The following is a 16,881-nucleotide window of genomic DNA, read 5'->3' as shown; positions in this document are numbered from 1 at the left end:
ATTAGAATAAATTATGTATATTGTATGCCTACTCAAGTGCCTTATACATACCTCTCATGTTAGATTCTATCACATTTCATTTATGAGGCAATAGGATATGCCCAAATTTGTTTTTGTATTTCTTTCACCCCAAAATTGAACAAGAACATGACAATAGTGAATTCAAATCACTGAAATCAGTTGAAGGTTAAAGGAAGACTGGTCTGGTCTATTGCAGGTTTAGCCAACAAAATTAAAAGCAGTGTTTGCTCAAATCTATACCAATAACTCATGTATACAGGAATTGTCAAATTACATCATTTACAACAGAAAAAAGAGGAGTTTTCTTTTGGTTCTTTTAATTGTTTTCACCTTTCTTTTTTTGTTTATCCCGGGTTGAGGTGGTCGTTTTGCATCACAGGAATACCTATGCTGTAACTCCAGTGAATAATAACACAGGTTTAGTCTGTTTTCAATTCCTCATGCCTTCCTATAAGAAAATTTTGGTTTCACTCCATCCACCTACAGAAATTATGGAGAATTGTTGGCCCGTACATCACGTGTGTTTAATCTCAGATTCAGTTTCAACAGAAGCGGACTTCAGTTGCTCCAATTTTTTCCGAAGATAGGCTTGTTTAAGTTTCTTACGTTGAGCAGCTAACTGCTCCTGTCTGCGTAGTTTAATTTCTGAAGTCTTTTCTCTCGCAAGATTTGCTTCTTCATGAACTTCCCTGCAAATAAAAAAAATTACATTAGCCAGACTCACAAATTTAACTAAGTAATTACTCATAATAATCATGGATAAAAAGTTCAAACAAAGAAAAAACCCCCTCCCTTCGAAACCTCCTAAAGAAAGTAGTAGTAATAACTAATTAACTAATCATAAGAAGAAAAAAAACATCCTCAGCTCCATCACTCCCTGCAAATATGAAAAAGATAAACAGGACATTGTACTTGTATATTCACTCAACCTAGAAAGAGTTGTTACTTTAGGTTACTTATAGGTAGGCATTACCTACCTGAATAGGTTACAACACTATATTATATAATTCAAGCAAAATGTGTATTTAGTATAATCAAAGCAAAAATTACACTTGACCCAGTAAGCATCCCAAACTCACCCCTACCTAAGCTAAAACTAAAAGCTCTAGATATGTGAACAAATGGGTACTCAATCACTAATTACTATTGCATTAGTTACATGGGTCAGCTTTACCACCTCAGATGGTTTATGATAATCGGAGCACTGTTTCCTTAGCTCAATCATATTTTACACTCCCAACTAAGGACACGTGGAGTTGAATATATTCTTTGTAAGAGGAAAAAATGTTGAGCAAGAGTCTAGTGGTGTATCATTTCCGATCTGTTGATCAACTAGCTGATATACTAATAAAGGCCTTATCTAATTAAGCATGGCAACATAATCCATACCCGCAAATACCTATCCGAACCCGCCGCGAATTTGACAGAGAAAATCCACTTTGACTGGTTTGGGTTCGGGTTCGGATTTGAATTTTTCCCGAATACAAAATATAGGGACGAGTCGGGTAATAGAGACACTAGTACCCTCCCCGAACCCGCCTCGTTTATTTTATTATGTATTTTATTATTTTAGTTTTGATAATTTAGAATATTAAATATATGGTTAATGTTTTGATATTTTGATTTGTATTTATTATTTAAAATATTTGAAATGTATGCATGAAATTTTTTGATATTTTATTATTTTATTATTTATAATGTAATTTTATTTTGAAAGAATAAATATTTTTATTTAAAAAATTGATTTTACTGAATATATGGTGGCGGGGCGGAGATAACCAAACCCGTTTGGGACTGGGTTTGAGTTTTAATTCTTGGATGGGGATTGGGGCGGGAAATAAGGATTGTTTTGGAATTCTGATTTGGGTTTGGGGAGGTAAAAACCGTCCCAGACTCGCCCCGTTGCCATGCCTATATCTACACGGGGTTTTAAGAGAACTCATAATAACTGCATTCTACTGCTAGCTGCATTGAGGAGGGTGTTAGAGAATTGATAACTACTGCTTTTTCTACTGCTAGCAGCATTGCTGTTTGTTTCCATTATATTTGCATAAGTTGTAACAGTTATTGCTAGTTTAGTCTCGGATTCCTGTAACATGTATTAGTTAGAGTTAATTACCTAACTGATAGTTAAAAGCAGCGACCAAGCTCACTGGACTTCTATATAAAGATTTAGACTCTGCACCATGTAATCTCCGTTATGATAATTTTCAGAAATATAAAAAGTTCCAAATTTTTGTCTCCACTCTCAACATTTTCTTTCACTTTCCTTTCCCTCGATATCTCACCAAGTTTGAATTGTAATACATAGACTTGTCAATAGCAATCGTATCTCAGTAGTCAAACAGATTTAATTTCCGCATTGAACAAAACACCCCTCATAGAAATCTTGACTTTAATTATAAACTTGACATTTGAAAGGAAAGCCTATCACTCCCACCTATTAAGCCTGCTTTGGCAATTATGCACACAAAATTGCTTTTAATCTAACCAAACAACACTAATTGACCAAAATCATATTCCAAACAAAGGTGTCCAAACAGAAATTCAATATCAATAGAGTAGTCAATAGCGGCCAATTGCGGCGCTATCACACTATAGCGGAGCGGAGGCCGGCTGCTATGGGAAGAGCCTTAGCAGTGCGGAACACTATAGCGGCCGCTATAGGGTAAATGGCGGAGCAGAGCAGTTCCCGGCTCACTATCCTTTTCCCCTCTAAAAAAACTGAAAAATTACCCCTTAAATCTACAATGTTTAGGGGTAATTTTGGGTTTTACAATCAAATTTGAGTTGAAACTCAATCTTAACATTCCTTCAGAGTTGTTTATGCACTTCAAGAGTCATGTGAGCTTTGATTTATGAATATCTTATGAGTTGAGCTATTTGTTTAATTTTACATTAAATATATGTTTATAACTATTATATGTAATTTGTCCAAAAAATGATCAAATAAAACACTCATCCCGTTACCTTACTTTTGGGGTCAGCAGCTCCGCGCCGCTTTGGGAATGACTACTCTGGTCAATATCATCCAAAGCTATGTTTCCAAACGATCAAACAAAGACAGACACACACACACTAAGAACTTTTGCATTGTGTCTATCCTAGCTATATAGAAAAAATCATTACATTTTCAACAAAAAAAACAAGTTGTAAAGAGACAAATCACATACCTAACATTTCGTTTGTGCTCTGCACCATCAAACACTCCAGAAGTTCGACCAAGCCCAACAGGTTTCACGTTAAACAGCGAAAAAGCATCACCATCCCCATCACCACGTTCATTTTCTTGAAACACATTCGAAGTGGTAGAGACATCATCACCATCATTCCCTTTACGAACAAAATCAACACAATACTTCTCTTTATCCTCTTCATCTGACAATTCTCCCTTAACTAACTTATTATACAATGCAGCCTTCTTCTCCAATGCAGCATAGCTCACTGATCCATCATTAATAGCTTTCAACTCAAGTTTATCCCTAGTCATAACAAAAAACAAAAACAAAATCCCAATTAACAACAAACACAAATTCAATTAAGTATAATAACAAAATAAACTAACTAAGCCTAAGAATACAAAATAATTATAATTGAATTGGGAAAAAGTTTTACTTGTTAGCACGCGCATCGACACCGGAGTTCTTATTGGAGAAGTGATCTTTGGAACTGATGAAATTCTTGGCACGTTGATATTCTGCGTCAGCGCCGGATAATTCTCTGGACTTTTTGGAATCTTCTTGAGATTTGTAGAGTTGAGCTTTCAATTCGAGGATGGAGGATGCTCCAACACCTTCTATGGCTCTGTGCTTCTTTGGCATAATCGACGATTCCGTTAGCCATCCTAGAGATTCCGTTACGACTCTCTTCTTCGCCGTTGGCTCCTCCGTCCCTGTCATCTTTCAACCTAATTCAACGGTTTGCTAGGGTTTCTTTCTTCTTCCTCAACCCCTTTCCTTTGTTCATTCACCGACGCCGTGCTTCAAACAACAAAATTTACAATTAATTTGAAAACTAATTGTAATAAGTAATAACAAATTTTATTAAAAGATTGTGTTATTTCTGTATATATTTTTATATTGATACTAGCCGGGAATTTTTTACCAATATACCCCACTTTTTCAAATAAATTCGCAAAATAACTCAGTTTTCAAAAAATTTCTCAATATACCCCACTTTTAGAGGGAGGCGCCAATTGGATTGGCGCCTATGTGTAATTTTTAAGAGGGGGCGCCAATCCAATTGGCGCCTCCCTTAAAAAAGCCTCAAATGAAAAAACTTCCAACATGAAAGTTGTAGATCATTTCAAGACAATGAATTTGGATATAAATTTTGCAACATTTGGATTTTTTTTGAGAAAGTTATGGGCAGTTGAAGTTGGACTTCTGAGTTTTTCAACTGCTATCTGACCTATAATGTTTTGTATTATTGCATGTGTTTCTTTTAGGAATATGAATTTTTGTCCAACATAACATTTGAAGTAGACATCTTAAATTTTCCAACTCACTTGGTCCCACCTCAAAATAATTAAAAATGAGTGAGTTAGGTCCCTGCGAACTTGACCTAAAATTAGGGTTTCAACTGTAATCTGACCTATAATGTCTTGCATTATTTCATGTGTTTCTTTTAGAGTTATGAATTTTTGTCCAACATAACATTTGAAGTAGACATCTTAAATTTTCAAATGCACTTGGTCCCACCTCAAAATAATTAAAAATGAGTGAGTTATGTCCCTGCGAACTTGACCCAAAATTAGGGTTTCTGTCAAAACAAGTGTATGTGAATTTTGCGAAAAGGGACCAACTTCAAGCCCTTTAGTTTGAATGATAAAAGCCTCAAATGACAAAACCTTCAACATAAAAGTTGTAGATCTTTTCAAGATAATGAATTTGGACTAAAGTTTTGCATCATTTGCAATTTTTATGAGAAAGGTATGGGCACCTGAACATGGACTCTTTGACATTTTATCTGTTATCTGACCTATAATGTTTTGTATTATTGCATGTGTTTGTGTTAGAGTTATGAATTTTTGTCCAACATAACAAGTGAATTAGACATCTTAAATTTTCCAATGCACTTGGTTCCACCTCAAAATAATTAAAAATGAGTGAGGTAGGTCCTTGCGAACTTGACCCAAAATTAGGGTTTCTGTCAAAATATGTGTATGTGAATTTTGCCAAAAGGGACCAAATTCAAGCCCTTCAACATAACAATAACAAGTCCTTGAATTAGGGTTTCTGACCTATAAATTTTTGTATTATGATATGTGTTTATTTTAGAATTATGAAAGAAACCTAATGTTTGGAGTTTACACAAAGATAAATTTGACATAATACGAATTGATATTAATAAAATTTGGATTTTACACAATGAATCCTAATGGTGATGACCGGGATCACCTAACCGACCTCCGGTCCCACATCCCCTAGCTACCCTAACCCTTGGCCCTAACCCACGTTGACGATTCTGCACCGGTGTTTGTTCATCTGATGGTCCAGGAGCGTCATTACCTCCAACAGGAGAAGATCCGTTGAGGTATTCAGCCAACTCAGCATAGTCTTCAGTATTCAATGATGGTGTACCGGCGTAGCTGAGCTCATGACCCATGCCAGAGAAGTTGGGGTGTGGTTGACTCATGGATGGGCGACCAGGACGGTTGAAGGGGGACATGGGTGACAATGATGGGTCTAGGAAAGGTTGGAAAGGTTGTTGGGGTGTTTGGAAGAGATATGGTTGTGGGATGTTTTGGTATTATGATGTTTGGGGTTCTTGGGTACGGTAGGTGATGGGGCGGTTAGTGTTTTGGGTAAGGCGACTTTGGTAGGGTGATGGTGTGGGTGCGAAGCGATGTTCGGTCGAAGGTTGATGGTCCATTTGTTGGTGGTGGTATGGGGGATGTTCTTGGTTTTGGGGTTGGGTGAATGGCATGTTTTGGTTGTATGTTTGTATGTTTGTGGAACGGAAAGTTTGTCGGATAGGTGGTTGTGAGTAACCGGGCTGAGAATGTTGTTGGGGGTTAGATGTTGAGCCTTCTTGTGTGTAACTTATCTGGCGTGGGTCGTAGAGGTACATATCATCGGCGATGAATTGAAATCCAACTGATCTATACCAAGCCATATAAGTACGACTTGGTTTTACCTCATTTGGCATGACTGCGTCAGTTAAGACATGGTCATGACGGTGCTTCCACTTGCGACACTCTGATCTTGCGAAGGTTTGCCAAGGGTTGTAGTTCCATTGGTCGTTCACTTTACGCATATGCCATTCTCCTAGGCTAGCTGGGGGATCTGGGATATTCTGGACCATACCAAACTGCAGCTTCACACGATCGGTGTTGTGCAGCTCCACTGTTGTGAACCGTATTATCGGTGTGCATGTTGTCCATACAGCTGCGTCTTCAGGGTTGATCTGATGCTCATGATCCATATTAAGGTATGGACGCCAAATGAACTGAAATGTTAAAGACAATAGGATTTAAATGAATGTAGAAAAAGTCAACATAATATGAAGAAATAATGTAATTATTTTGCTTACGTCTGCCGGTCGAAGGTGATCCAACAGGTTGCGATATTGAGTAATACAGTGTCTCGGACATCTGTTGTAATTCATACCGCGTGCCGACCATCTACACCCAAAAAGTTAAAATAAATTAGTTATGGGTAATAAACTGTAAGGAAGGAAGTAAAGATATAGCAATTTAAACAACTTACTTTTTTGCATATGGAAAAGTGAAGGGGTTGTTATTGACCGGTGCTAGAGACGGTAGTCTTGACCATCCCCATGCTTGTAGCAAAACAGCACATCCAGAAAATGTAGAAGTATCTTTATGGGAGTTTTTGCACAAAGAACTATAGAGATAGGCTAGACATGCGGATCCCCAACTATAACTACCTATTCTATCTATATGTCTAAGTAAAGGTAAGTACATAATATGCATGCTAGAACCACTACCTTCGGGAAATAAAAAGGATCCTAGTAACAACATAATGTAACACCTAGTTTTGATGATTCGAGCATCTTCGGTAGAATGCTCATCTAAATAAAAACTATTATAATATGACTTTAGGCGTGAAAGTAGTATACCTTGTCCCCTAGCATTATCATCTAACAAATCAGTGTTTAAAAGCTCCATGCAAATTGAATTTGGAAAGTTGGTCTTACCATTAACAGCTTTGCCTTCAATTCGTAGTCCTAAAAGCATGTAGACGTCTTCTAACGTCACGGTACACTCACCGGTTGGAAACCAAAATGTGTGTGTCTCTGGCCTCCATCTTTCGCATAAGGCTAGAATGAACTTGTTATCTATAGACCAAGACATAATTTTGCTAAGGTGACCAAAACCGGCGAGTTCAACATAAGGTTGAATCATCGGGTCCATTGGGACAAATTCGTGGACTCGAGTGCGAAACCTTGAGACATCCTATAATAGAAATAATGTAACACTTGACTAAGTCGGTATTTCAAAATAAAATTGGGTTGGTGGAGATGAAACATAAAAAAGAAGTATAAGAAAAAACTTACGTATGTCGCGATGTTTGCAACTATTCCTCTGTGTGCTTTGCCCATTGTGAGTAAAGACATATTGTTGGGGAGTTGGTGTAGATGAAAATGGAAGATTTTGTTGAAGATGAAATTGTAAAAGAAGTAATGTAGATGAAGTAGTGAGAAATGTAGATGAAGTAGTGAGAATGTTGGTGTGGAAGAATTGTTGAAGGAGTGGATCAATTTATAGGCAAATGGAGGAGTGCATGAAAAATTGTGTTTGCATGGTGTCTCCACCTCATTTGGCGACCATGTACAATATTAAGGAGGGGGCGCCATTCAAATTGGCGACACCATAGGGTACATGCATGCAAGGCTAGTTCTGAATGCTTGGTTTCGAGGACTGACTCCATGGGGGCGCCATTCAAATTGGCGACCATGTACAAGCCTTAAAGGTAGGCGCCAAACCAATTGGCGCCACCTTCTGCATGTCTGACACGTGGCATTGTTGTCTCCTGCATGCTGAACAAAACACTTATGGATGGCTTGCATGATTGACACATCATCTCTGACCATCTTAGGTGTCCGACACGTGTCTGTCTTGTCTCCTGTATGCTGATGACTACCTTCTTGATAGCTTGCCTGGCTGACACATCAACTCACACTGTCTTGCAGGATTGACACATCATCTCAGACACGTGGCTCTCTAGTATCCTGCATGCTGAATACTCACTTCTGTCTTGCATGACAGACACATCAAGTCTTGACTAGCTAGCATGCTTGACACATCAACTCACACTGTCTTGCATGACAGACACATCAACTCTTGACTAGCTAGCATGCTTGACACATCAGGTCACACTGTCTTGCATGACAGACACCTCATCTCTGAAATTACTTGCATGCTTGACACGGTATCTCAGACTAGCTTCAATGTGAGACACTGATACCATCTATTTAAGTGTCTTACTATCACATTCATCTGCACTTGCAAAATACTTTTCATCTCCAAAATACTTTTCATCTTCACTCACATTCATCTTCACTCAAATTAATACTTATCATCTGCAAAATACTTAGCATCTTCACTCACATTCATCTGCACTTGCAAAATAGTTTTCATCTCCAAAATGTCATCTTCATCATTATACAGTATCAACGTTCACTGCAACGGTGAAACTTTTGAGTCTGAGATTCATGGTTTTTGTTTTAAAAACACTGATACCATTAGAGTCACGATGAAGAGAAATGCAACCTTTTTGCATTTCAAAAAAAGAATACAATCCTTCATAGCATCAGGTAATGTGTCAAAGATGACATATCCGAATCCTATATTTTTTGAGAATGGTCAATGCAAGTTTTTCCCCCTAAAGATACGAGACGATGAAGATGTTGAAAGCATGTTTCTTAGTCATGAACATTCAGGCATGGATTGTATCGAGTTGTACATTACTCTACAGCCATGTATACCGTCTCAACAGTCTCAACTAACAAATCAGGATCCAGCTGGTGGAGATGCTGCAGATGATGCACAATGGTCAGATGAACTCAACCCAGAAGCAAAAGTAGAGGTCGACGTTATTGATGAAGAAGAAGAGGAGACTGAGATACAGGTTGATCACATCCTGAATAACGACAATGAAGATGAGGCTCAACCACCACCAATACCTCCTACTCATGCCTATATTCCTCCTCAACATATGACAAATATGGCTCTTAACGACGATGAAATGTCCGACAGTGTCTTCTATAATCCGTATCCGAGACCAGTAGGCGAATTAAAGGTGGGAGACATGTTTCGTACCAAAGAGGAATGTGTCTTGGCAATCAAAAAATACCACATGAACAACTTTGCTGACTTTACGGTGAAACGCACTGATTCTAGAAGGTATGTTATCGAATGTCGTAACATGCTTTGTAAATTTCGTTTGGCTGCATCTTACAAGAAGAAAAATGACTCTTGGGAGATCGCTTCAATAGACCCACCACACAGTTGCGTCGCAACAACCGTTGAACAAGATCACCGTAAACTGAGCACAGCTTTCATATGTCGAGACATTCTGCCATTGGTAAATAAAGACCCATCAGTGAAGGTGAGTATAATTATATCCCATATCCGAACAACATATAATTATACTCCATCTTACAAGAAAGCATGGATTGCGAGGACAAAGGCTGTTGAGCAGGTTTTCGGAAACTGGGAGGACTCATTCAAGGAATTACCACGGTTTTTATGGGCACTAAAAACTTATGTCCCAGGAACTGTGGCAATTCTGGAGACAGTGCCAGCAATGATGCCAGACGGAACCTGTGCTACAGGTAATAGAATATTTCACCGTCTCTTTTGGGCATTTGACCCGTGCATCAAAGGTTTCGCTTTCTGCAAACCTCTCCTGCAAATTGATGGCACTTGGTTATACGGAAAATACAAGGGTACGTTGCTCATGGCAGTTGCACAAGACGGTAACAACAATGTATTTCCCATTGCCTTTGCTCTTGTTGAAGGTGAAACGGCTGGTGGATGGGGTTTCTTTCTTCGACATCTCAGAACGCATGTCGCTCCACAAGCCAATCTATGTTTGATTTCTGATAGACATGCTGCCATCGAAAGTGCCTACAACAACCATGACAACGGATGGCATGATCCTCCTTCTACACATGTCTACTGTATCAGACACATTGCATAAAACTTCATGCGTGCTATAAAAGATAAGAATCTTCGCAAGAAGGTGGTGAATGCTGGGTATGCTTTAACTCAACCGTCTTTTCAATATTATCGTGATGAGATTCGTCTGTCTAATGAAGACGCGGGGAGATGGATAAATAACATCCCAGTAGAGCAGTGGACAAGAGCATTTGACGGTGGTCGTCGATGGGGCCACATGACAACAAACATTGTGGAATGCATGAACGGGGTTTTCAAAGGAATTCGAAACCTGCCGATAACCGCCTTGGTAAGATCAACCTATTATAGGTTGGCTTCTATGTTCGCAACCAGAGGTGAAAGATGGAGTGCAGTGTTAATGTCTGGACAAGTATTCAGTGAGTGTTGCATGAAGGTCATGAAAGAGGAGAGCATCAAAGCTACGACACATGCTGTAACAGTGTTTGACCGTCAAAGACAAAATTTCAGCGTCCAGGAAACAATGGGCAATAGCGACGGGAGACCAAACTTAGCCTACGCGGTTAAACTACACAGAAGTTGGTGCGATTGTGGAAAATTTCAGGCCTTCCGCATACCTTGCTCCCATGTCATTGCAGCATGCGCTTATACTCGTCAAGACGCTTACACCCATTTATCTGATGTGTACAAGGCAAACACCATCATGAGTGTATATAGTCAAAGCTTTTCAGTACTACCAATGGAGGATTACTGGCCTCCATATGAAGGAGATATTGTTTGGCACAATGAAGAGATGCGTAGAAAGAAGAAAGGAAGGCCAAACAGCACACGTATCAGAACAGAGATGGATTCCACAGATAAAATGATAAGATTATGTAGTATCTGTCGTCAACCAGGACACAACAAAAACAACTGTCCCAATCAAGGAGCATCATCTAGATCTTAAGATTTTTGTAACATTTTATCTAGACCTTAAGCTTTTTGTAACATTTTATCTTGATCTTATGCTTTTTGTAACATTGTATTTCTGTAACAATCAATCAATATATATCATTAAGTTCTTGTTACAACGAGTTTCATAACCAACATCAGTACAAAACATCTGAAAACATAAATAATTCTAACTGATTACAACAATCAAATTAATGTCGTCTCGACCAAACATCATTTCCCTAGCATCCTTATCAGTCTTCATTCGCACCCAACCAAAGATACTGTCAAGTCTCTCAATACTTCTGATTTTTTCCCCTTCTGGTATTTTCCCGTCTAACCATCGAACCAGCTCCCTCTTCAGTTGATCTAACGTGGTGATGTTCCAAAACAGCATCAGCAATTGAGGTTTGTCTCTCGCATAAATCACCTTACCGTATCGGCGACGAACACCAAACATGATAGCCAAATGATTATATGAGTTGTGGAACAATAGGTCACACAACGCATCTATTTATAAGACAAAAAAGGCATTTTATGAGGGACTCGCCAATTGAGTTGGCGCCTCCTTTTAAAACATACACATAGGCGCCAATTGGATTGGCTAGGGCACCTACCCTAGCCTAGGGCACCTTCCCTAGCCAATCCAATTGGTGCCTCCATTCAAGTTTTAACAACAGTCGCCATATGAACAACTTTCATGTTCATCAAAAATCCATTTGAAACTTGGAAGCTCATCATTCATTTCAAAACATTATAGATCATTTTGACAGAAACCCTAATTTTAGGTCAACTTCGCATGGACCTAACTCACTCATTTTTAAGTGCATTGGAAAATTTAAGATGTATACTTCAAATGTTATGTTGGACAAAATTTCATAACTCTAAAAGAAACACATGAAATAATGCAAGACATTATAGGTCAGGTTACAGTTGAAACCCTAATTTTAGGTCAACTTCGCAGGAACCTAACTCACTCATTTTTAATTATTTTGAGGTGGGACCAAGTGCATTGGAAAATTTAATATGTCTACTTCAAATGTTATGTTGGACAAAATTTCATAACTCCAAAAGAAACACATGAAATAATGCAAGATATTATAGGTCAGATTACAGTTGAAAAACTCAGAAGTCCAACTTCAACTGCCCATAACTTTCTCATAAAAAATCCAAATGATGCAAAATTTATATCCAAATTCATTGTCTTGAAAAGATATACAACTTTCATGTTGAAGGCTTTTTCATTTGAGGCTTTTTTAAGGGAGTCGCCAATTGGATTGGCGACCCCTCTTAAAAATTACACATAGGCGCCAATTGGATTGGCTAGGGCACCTGCCCTAGCCAATCCAATTGGCGCCTCCTTGTAATTTTTAAGAGGGGTCGCCAATTCATTTGGCGCCTCCTCCTAAAAGTGGGGTAGATTGGGAAATTTTTTGAAAACTGGGTTATTTTGGGAATTTCTTCGAAAAAGTGGGTTATCTCGGTAAATTTGCCACTAGCTGGGCACCCTTGTTTGTGAGGCTTTTATTAATGCATAGATCGGTCAAAAATGTTTTATTTTTTATTTTAATTTGAATTATTAAAATAAAAAATAGTAGAATGAAAGAGACATGCAAATTGTTAGCGTTTAATAAAAGAGAAACTAAAATTTAAAACAAAACTAAAAAGGGTATAATTAAAATAAAAATAGACTTCATCAAGAATTTTTTTATCAAAATAACTCAATTTTTTTAAAAAATTTCTAAAATAACCTTGTTTTCAAAAATTAATTCAAATTATCCCATTTTTAGGCGTCAATCCAATTGGTGTCTCCTCTTAAAAATTGAGTGCAGACGTCAATTGGATTGGCTAGGGCACATGATACAGCCAGTTCAATTGGCGCCCATGTGTATTTTTCCAAATGAGGCGCCAATTGGATTGACACCTCAGTGGATTTTGCAATTATTTTTGTTATAAATAGAGGTGTTGTGTGAATCATTTTTCCACATCTCATTTCATCATTTGGCAATCATGTTTGATTTTCGTCGCCGCTATGGAAAGGTGATTTATGCGAGAGACAAACCTCAGATGTTGATACTCTTCTGGAACATCACAATGTTCGATCAACTGAAGAGGGAGTTGGTTCGTTGGTTAGATGGAAAAATACCAGAAGGGAAAAAATTAGAAGTATTGAGAGACTCGACATTATCTTTGGTTGGGTGTGAATGAAAACTGATAAGGATGTTAGGGAAATGATGTTCGGACGAGATAACATCACTTTGATTGTTGTAATCAGTTAAAAATATTTTGTTTTCAGTTTGCTTATGTTGTAGTGACATTACTTATGTTTTCAGTTAGAAATATTATGTAATCAGTAACAAAAACTTAATAATATATAAAAATTGAAGGTTAAAAAATCCAATGTTACAAAAAGATTATGACCCAGATGATACTCCTCGATTGGGACAATTGTTCTTATTGTGTCCAGGTTGACGATAAATACTACATAGTCTTATCATTTTATCTATCGTATCCATTTATGTCCTGATACGCGTGTTGTTTGACCGTCCTTTTTTCTTTCTACGCATCTCGTCGTTGTGCCAAACTATGTCACCTTCGTATGGAGGTCAGTATTCCTCCATTGGTAGCACCGAAAAGCTTTTATTATAGACATTCATGACAGTGATGGCCTTGTACACATTAGATAGATGGTTGTAAGTGTCCTGACGAGTATGTGTGCATGCTGCAATGACATGGGAGCAAGGAATGCGGAAGACCTGGAATTTTCCACAGTCGCACCAACTCCTATTTAGTTTGACAACATAGGCAAAATTTGGTCTCCCCTCATTGTGGTCCATTATTTCCTGGACGCTGAAATTTTGCCTATGACGGTCAAAGATTGTTACAACGTGTGTGCTAGCTTTGATGCTCTTCTCTTTCATGACTTTCATGCAACACTCACTGAATACTTGCCCAGACATTAATACTGCACTCCATCTTTCACCTCTGGTTGCGAATGTAGAAGCCAACCTATAATAGGTTGATCTGACCAAGGCGGTTATTGGCAGATTTCTAATGCCTTTGAATACGCCGTTCATGCATTCCACAAGGTTTGTTGTCATGTGGCCCCATCGACAGCCTCCGCCAAATGCCCTTGTCCAATACTCTACTGGTATGTTATTCAACCATCTTCCTACATCTTCATTAGACACTCTAATTTCATCACGGTAATATTGAAATGACGGTTGTGTTAGAGCATACCTAGCATTCACCACCTTCTTGCGAAGATTCTTATCTTTTATTGCACGCATGAATTTTTGTGCAATATGTCCAATGCAATAGACATGGATAGAAGGAGGATCATGCCATCCGTTGTCATGGTTATTGTAGGCGCTCTCAATGGCAACATGTCTATCAAAAATCAAACAGAGATTGGCTTGTATAGCCACATGCATTTTGAGATGTCAAAAAAAAGAAACCCCAACCACAAACAGTTTCACCTTCAACCAGAGCAAAGACAATGGGAAAGACATTGTTGTTGCCGTCTTGTGCAACCGCCATAAGCAAAGTACCCTTGTATTTTCCATATAACCATATTCCATCAATCTGAATAATAGGTTTGCCGAATGCAAAACCTTTGATGCATGGGTCAAACACCCAAAAGAGACGGTGAAAGATTCTATTACCAGTAACACAGGTTCCTTCTGGCGTCATTGCTGACAATGTCTCCATAATTGCCACAGTTCCTAGGACATTTGTTTTTAGTGCCCATAAAAACCGTGGAAATTCTTTGTATGAATCCTCCCAGTTGTCGAATACCTGTTCAACAACCTTTGTCCTTGCCAGAGTTGATGATCATGTGTGCATTGAAGAATGGGGTTTTTAGGGTTTCTTTTGAAAATGAGGGTTTTCAGAGAAGGTTAGAAAACGAAAAAATGTAGGTAGTGAAGTAGTGAGATGTGTGATTCTCGTATAAACAAAGTGTTTTTAAGTGCAAAAGAAGTTTTAAATACAAACACACATAAATGTAGTGAGAGACACAGAGAATAACCTAATTACAACATGAAAAAGGAAGAAATACTTACCCAACAGATTCATTTCACGTGTCAAGAGTCGTTCGATATTAATGACACATAGCAGGATAGGTGTCAGAGGTAGTTACTACGAAGCAACCATTTGAAAAATATTGTTCAAATTCATAGTATCAGATGATGTGAAGCTTCAGAGGCTATTTGTTCATCAGAACCTGTTAAGGAGCTTCTGATCAAAATAGTTTATGAACATCATCTGGTCGTACCCCAAAATTTGTCCATCTTTCATATGCTTTTTAGTGTCATTTTATTTCAAATGAAATAACACAATTGGTAAAAGAGCATGTGTAATGAACTATAAGGAAAAGGTCTTGAGTTTAAATCTCACTTCCCTCACTTTTAGAGTTTTTTCTCTTTTATATTTTTTTTCACTTTTAAAGTTTTTCTCATTTTTATGTTTTATTTTATAATTAAAATTGCACTTTTTTATTTTTATTTATTTATTTTCGAATTTTATTATTATTTTATTTTTAATACTTATTATAATATTCAATTTTTATATTTTTTAATCTAAAAAAATAAAAATAAAAATAGTAAAATAAAATCTTTTTATTATTATGTTTTCACATTATTTTGTATTATCAAAATTTATTTTTATTCAATTTATTCACAAAGACCGTGAATTCATTCAGATTCATTGACTTGGCCTTTAAGAAATAGATAAAATAAGGTCAAACAAAATAATTCCAAAAATAGACAAATCTCATTCAATTTTTTGAAATAATTCTTATCTATAAATAACACAAATTTAATATATTTTTTTCCATCCAAATTAAGTATTATAAAGTTGTTGCTCTTCATACTGAAGAACAACAAAATTAAAACCCTAACAAACCCTTCATCATCAATCTTTGCAAGAAAAGCACAAGCTGTAAGCGAAGAACAGTCAAAGAGAGAAGAATTATGAAACAAAAAGTGTAAAAAAAGAGAAGCTAAAATGGAAGACTTTCACTCTTTGCTCACCGGGGACAATTTTCTCTCCGTAGGTTGGTTTCCTCTTATTATCTATGTTATTGTTTAATATTTTGCTTTTGATTTGATGCTTGATAATTACTTAAGAAATCATTTTGTTTTTCTGGTGGATTATGTTTGCTTGTTGTCTTGATTTTATTTTAATTTCCCAATTTTGTCTAAAAATAATATTATTTAGTTCGATTTTGATTCACACAATTAATTTTATTTTGTTTTTTATTATGTTTTTAATACTCCATTTTTAATTATTTTTGTTATACAAAAAAAGTCACTTTTAGGTTACTCCAGGATTGCTCTTCATGCGCGGTTTTTTGTTTGAAAAAATCATAAACATACACCAAATATTGTAGAAATAAAAAGATGATTAACTTAAAAAATATAAACTTATTTTCAAAAACAATTATAAGAAAATCTTTTTTTATTGTACATGAATATTTAATTAATTACGAGAATCCAAAAATATCAAAAAATAAATATTTATTTTTATTCACTTAAATGCAAAATTACAATTTTTTTTATTAAAATCTAAATTTTTTCAAAAGATTGTTAGTTTTGTTTAAGTTTTTACTATAAATTCAAAATACCCAAAATATTTAATTCACAAATACTCTTTTTTCTTCACTTAAGAGTTTAAAAAAATACAAAATCTTGTTTTTTTTTCTTTTAATTTAAAAATCCTAAAAATAATCATTTCGTTTGTAAATAATACTACACATTTGTACATAAATCATCAATTTATTTTCTAAATCATATTAATCTATCTCTTTTGCTTTTTACACCCCT

General features: G+C 36.6%; 1 protein-coding gene across 1 annotated transcript; it reads right to left on the bottom strand.

Moving 5' to 3' along the window:
- Window positions 1-187: 187 nt before the first annotated feature.
- LOC127105326 (uncharacterized protein At4g18257) lies at window positions 188-4,104 on the bottom strand. The gene is made up of 3 exons (XM_051042502.1): window positions 3,637-4,104; window positions 3,195-3,503; window positions 188-710 (listed from the first exon to the last, which is right to left on the bottom strand). The coding sequence occupies exons 1-3, from the start codon at window positions 3,918-3,920 to the stop codon at window positions 536-538; spliced, it is 768 nt and encodes a 255-aa protein (XP_050898459.1). The 5' UTR covers window positions 3,921-4,104; the 3' UTR covers window positions 188-535.
- Between the last annotated feature and the right edge of the window lie 12,777 nt (window positions 4,105-16,881).

This window comes from Lathyrus oleraceus, chromosome 7 (genome assembly GCF_024323335.1).
Source record: "Lathyrus oleraceus cultivar Zhongwan6 chromosome 7, CAAS_Psat_ZW6_1.0, whole genome shotgun sequence".
In the NCBI taxonomy this organism is placed as follows: Eukaryota; Viridiplantae; Streptophyta; class Magnoliopsida; order Fabales; family Fabaceae; genus Lathyrus; species Lathyrus oleraceus.
The sequence above is the reverse complement of the archived record's forward strand: the minus strand, read 5'-3'. Positions and strand labels throughout refer to the sequence as shown.

What these genes read in the sequence shown, in the direction of transcription:
- LOC127105326 (XM_051042502.1), bottom strand. Translation starts at nt 3,920, where the DNA reads ATGACAGGGACGGAGGAGCCAACGGCGAAGAAGAGAGTCGTAACGGAA. An exon ending in GTCGATGCGCGTGCTAACAA is followed by an intron (nt 3,504 to 3,636) that starts GTAAAACTTTTT and finishes TGTTATGACTAG; the next exon opens with GGATAAACTTGAGTTGAAAG. An exon ending in GAGCACAAACGAAATGTTAG is followed by an intron (nt 711 to 3,194) that starts GTATGTGATTTG and finishes TTTTATTTGCAG; the next exon opens with GGAAGTTCATGAAGAAGCAA.